The 4941-nt window shown below is 32.0% G+C and overlaps 1 protein-coding gene across 1 annotated transcript; it reads left to right on the forward strand.

Moving 5' to 3' along the window:
* Window positions 1-738: 738 nt before the first annotated feature.
* Window positions 739-4448, forward strand: LOC125066247 (fork head domain-containing protein FD4-like). Its single transcript, XM_047674253.1, has 2 exons — window positions 739-1518; window positions 4406-4448. The coding sequence occupies exon 1, from the start codon at window positions 742-744 to the stop codon at window positions 1513-1515; it is 774 nt and encodes a 257-aa protein (XP_047530209.1). The 5' UTR covers window positions 739-741; the 3' UTR covers window positions 1516-1518; window positions 4406-4448.
* Window positions 4449-4941: the final 493 nt, after the last annotated feature.

A 4941-nucleotide genomic window follows, 5' to 3' on the forward strand; every position in this document is an offset into this window, starting at 1 on the left:
TCCATTTGCTTATTCACCATGCCAAATTATAAAAAAATATCCTTTATAATTTTGAATTAAGATAAAGTTAGATATCCGCCAATAATGTTAATCATAACCAATAATATAGAGCTTGTATTGCTATGTAATGTAGATACTAATTGTTAAAGTTGCAAAATATGAACATTAAATGTAAGTTTCGTTTAAATACTTTAATTTTTATTTGATTTACGAATTAATGGTATTATATTTAATAAATAATGTTATTTATTAATATTTTATTCATAACGTACTCCAAATTAATCACGAAGTTATAATAATTTTGAAATGTATTCTGAGGAAATTGTTATCGATGAGAAATAAAGCTCTACCCACATCTATTAATAGTGTTCATCTCCAATCATTATTTTCAGCTCTCTCATATCAATAAGCACCAAGTTCTTTAATCATTGCAATTTCGTAACAAGCTCAAGTGTCGATGTCGAATAAATTTTGTATAATGTAAACGTGATAACAATTTAAATTCTTCTGTAACGGGTCCAGAGCCGACAAAAACAACAAACAAACTGAACGCCTAGCGATTGGTGCAGTCGGCGCAGGGCGGGCCTCGCAACGCGGCCCCGCCCGCCTCGCGCACGCACTCTCGCTCTTTCGCCCAGTCCTTATCTTATATTAACCAGTGAGAGACGTGTTGCTTACTTGCTTGAAATATCATTACCGACGTGACAAACGAAACATTTCAAATTGGAAAAGTGCTAAGCGATGCCGAGGCCGACGCGCGAGTCCTACGGCGATCAGAAACCACCTTTTTCTTATATCGCCCTCACTGCGATGGCTATTTGGAGTTCGCCGGAGCGAATGCTACCTTTATCAGAAATATATAGGTTTATCACTGATCGGTTCCCTTACTATAGACGGAATACCCAGCGCTGGCAGAATTCCCTGCGACATAACCTTTCGTTTAACGACTGCTTCGTGAAAGTACCTCGGCGCCCGGACAGACCAGGCAAGGGTGCCTACTGGACGCTTCACCCGCAGGCATTTGACATGTTTGAAAATGGCTCACTTCTACGTCGCCGAAAGCGATTTAAGCTACACAAAGGCGAAAAAGATAGTTTGAATGCAGAATTAGCGGCGCTAGCGACTTTTAACAGAGCTTTCTTAGCACGCCAGGCGAATTCTAATCCAGGAGGAATGTCGGGAGGAATGTTCGCACCATCTATTAATCTGTGCCCAAGACTCAGTCCAGAGCCAACGGAGGCACCAGACACGGCAGCATTGCTGCCGACGGTACCGCGACCTCGTCGAGCATTCACGATAGATGCATTATTGGAACCTGAGCCTCGGCGGTCCTCTCCTTCGCCTCCTATGGTCCAGCAACCGCATTGTCCAATGCCATTATCTCCAACGCCGTATTTGCTGGCAGCGCAGCGATATCACGCCGAACTTCTAGCCGGTCTACAACAATCTTGCCTGCCTCCTCTTTGGACGTGGAGAGATACCAGTCAATTTTCACATTACACGCTCAATTCATGAACGGTAAGAATATATAAAACATATTACAACATTATATTAATATTAATTATTAAATAAACTAATTCAGTTAACATGTATAATATTACATAAAAGCTACACTAATATATTGATAATTCTTTTTTCATATCTGTGACGTAAAAGCTGCGTGCAAAATATAGTTGAACAAATCTTAAAATATTTTGCAAGAAAAGAAATATATTAAGCAGAGTAAGTAAATACCATATGACTAAACTTGCCTAGTGTTCAAGTTACAGAAAAAAAACCACCATGAGAAATCCTAATTTGACGGTATAATATAAAAAAACTGCACATAATCGGTTATATCTGTTTCATCTTTACCGCAAAGTTCCAGGTTGTTCATTGGACTTAAATCGGTTTACGTCGATTTCAGTTTAATGGTCTTCAAAACCCAAATACTATGAAAAATTACTTATTTCCTCTTTATTAATTTTCTACAAAAAGAAATATTAAATTAAAGTATGAAGTAAATATTATTTGTCAAATTATATTTAGTAAGTAGGTGCTAATGTTACCTAAATACATACAATTACTTGCGACTGTAATATCTATTTGTGTACATACCTGTTAATATTTTGCCCGATTTAAGGACATTTTACAGAACTATATACAGGACTTTATGCAGAATGATTCCATGCGGCATAACATACAGTATTTTGTTTTCCATGTAACTTATTTAAGTCAACAACGTAAATATTTCACCGAACCAACGACGGTCTATTGTTTCGGTCTATGCGTTTTAGCATCGCCTTCCTATTTTAATAGCTCGGTAGTTGATTCATAACGTTCAGTCTTGAGCTCTGTGTACGTATTTACACGTGCACATAAAATTGATAATAAATTAATATAAATAAAATGTTCTCCTTCCTTGTTAAGTTACCTATTACTAAAAGAACTAAGTATTAAATTTTAACATTTTTTTTATTAATAATAAGAAGGACTCAAACCAGACATTTTGATATCAATATTAAAATTATATTCGGTGTCGTTCTTAGTGTACAGTAGGTTAAATAGCCTCTAAGCGCCCCACTGATGGTTAACGGTCATCCCGCCTTTTGAATCTTATCCCACCATTCTACTTCATTGCGGGATATTAGGTACATCAAAGGCTATACATTCATCTTACAAATTTTCATCCGATACACGACACGTTGAATTTTAATAAAAACAACTGACAGCTATTTAAATATCTAGTTCAATATTATTTTTTTGTCCTTGTAACACTATTATTAAAAACCATGGTTAGTTTTAGGCACGCGAAAATTACTGCTTTATTTCTGATTATTTAGGTTATTGACCGCTATATTTTTTGTATCATTATCCGCAAGTAAAATTTAACTTTAAGATAAAAACAAAAGTGTATATCATTCTTATTTGCTTTACAATATAAATCATAAATAATAACTAAATTTAAAAATATAAAATTACCTACAGCGTATTTTCCTTGTAAATTTTGTTTGAAGTAGAACCTATAAAACTAGCAACTTGCTATTTTATTACAAGCCTTGTCTACATAATATATATTACTAGATTTAAACGATTGAATATGTCACTGTCATTCAGTGTTCGCTTTTCCTTATACTATTCATTAGGGTTCGGCGCAGGGTTCGGCGTTTTTGCTTCGTTCATGCACGTGTTTTTTCTCACACAAACTCCCATCTTGCAGCGGTGTTTTTCAAACTTAAAGACTTCTATTTTTTTAAATATATATATTTTTTTATCTTAAATAATCGTGTAATACAATTCTAATTTGAGCCGGGTTTTTTAACTGTACCTTATATGAACAATCATTTCATCTCTATGACTGTTACGCGTGGCTTACTCTATATAATACTTTTTAAATTATTCTCAAACGTTTATATATTTATATATAACTATATAAATAATATAAAATACTTCTACTGGATGAAATGACAGTTTTATTTAGTTTCCAATCGCAGCGCCTCCTACTGGATCCAATGTAAGTCATCCACGTACTCAAATACTAAATTTATATGGAACTTATGACTTCAACATTACTTCGATACATACCTAGGTATATATTTATATTTTGTATATATATCTACACATTAAAACACCTACCGGCTACCGTGAGGTTAAATAACAACCAAGAACAAAACATTCTTTTATATTGAGAAGTCTCATTGGGGACTTAATATCACATACAATAGAGCAAATACACACACTACTATAGACCATATCTATAGGAATGTGCTGGATGTGTAATATTATCTGAAATATTATTTCCATTTCAAAATATTTCCATTAGGAAATTATTTATATATATATTTTTAATCTTAAATTCTAATATAATTACAGTAATTGTAAATACGTTAATACTACAGAAATATAGAAGTAAAATAAAAAATAAAAAAAATTAATAGAAGGTTTTTTTGTACAATATATACGTATTCTTATAATAAATGAATTTCTAATATATTGAAATCTAAAAATTTAATCGCATTTAGGACCTTACCTGACCTAAAATTTAGATGATAATAATATAAAATAGCCATAGCCAACGGAGGCACCAGACCGATGGCAATGCTGCCGGCATTGTTGCCGTCAATATTTTCATAATTTCTTCTGTTCCCGCCAAAATACAATAGAAAAGTCTATTTTTAATTTTCAAATATCATTTATTCGAAATTGGAACACGGTAAATAACGATCGAAAATAATTATATGTCTGCATCGTCATTTTCAAGAAGTTTATATATTATCCTTAATACGCTAATATTATTATTAATTTAAAAAATAATACTAATAAAATATCTAATTATTTAGAAATTCAATTAGACTGACTTATTATTTAAATATTGTGTATACGTCGCTATAAATAAATGAATAAATCGTTATCTCTTTGTTAACAGGTACATCATGGATATCAAGAGAGAAGTGAGGTTTAGTTTTAAGGAACTATAAAGGCAAATTATATTAAGCCTTAATCATACTGTGTTAGTGCATTAGTAAATGTTAGTAGCATCGGTGGGAATTCAGAATTTTACAGCAATATTATATTTAAAGCTGTTAAAATGTGGACCTAATTAAGGTAAGAAAAAAACATTTATATTTTTATTTTGTACCTTACCCTTAGCCAAATTATCATTAGGAGCTAAGGCACGCTAAAAACAATGTCTTAAAAGATTTTGCAATACAATTACTATTTATGAAACATTTAAACGATTTCGCTTTAAAATAAAACAAGGCGAAATTAATCTTTAATTTCAATTATAAATGTAATCAATTATTTAGCTGATTTTTTAGTTACTAATAATTAAACACTGTTAAGAAGATTTCGAAAATATTCCTCTTGACATAAAAACTCGAAAAAAGTCTTTATAGTTACTTTCTCTTGCATACTTTCCAAATATTTGAAAAATATTATATTAAAAATTTAAACAGATAG

Source organism: Vanessa atalanta, chromosome 1 (assembly GCF_905147765.1).
Source record: "Vanessa atalanta chromosome 1, ilVanAtal1.2, whole genome shotgun sequence".
NCBI classification, from domain to species: domain Eukaryota; kingdom Metazoa; phylum Arthropoda; class Insecta; order Lepidoptera; family Nymphalidae; genus Vanessa; species Vanessa atalanta.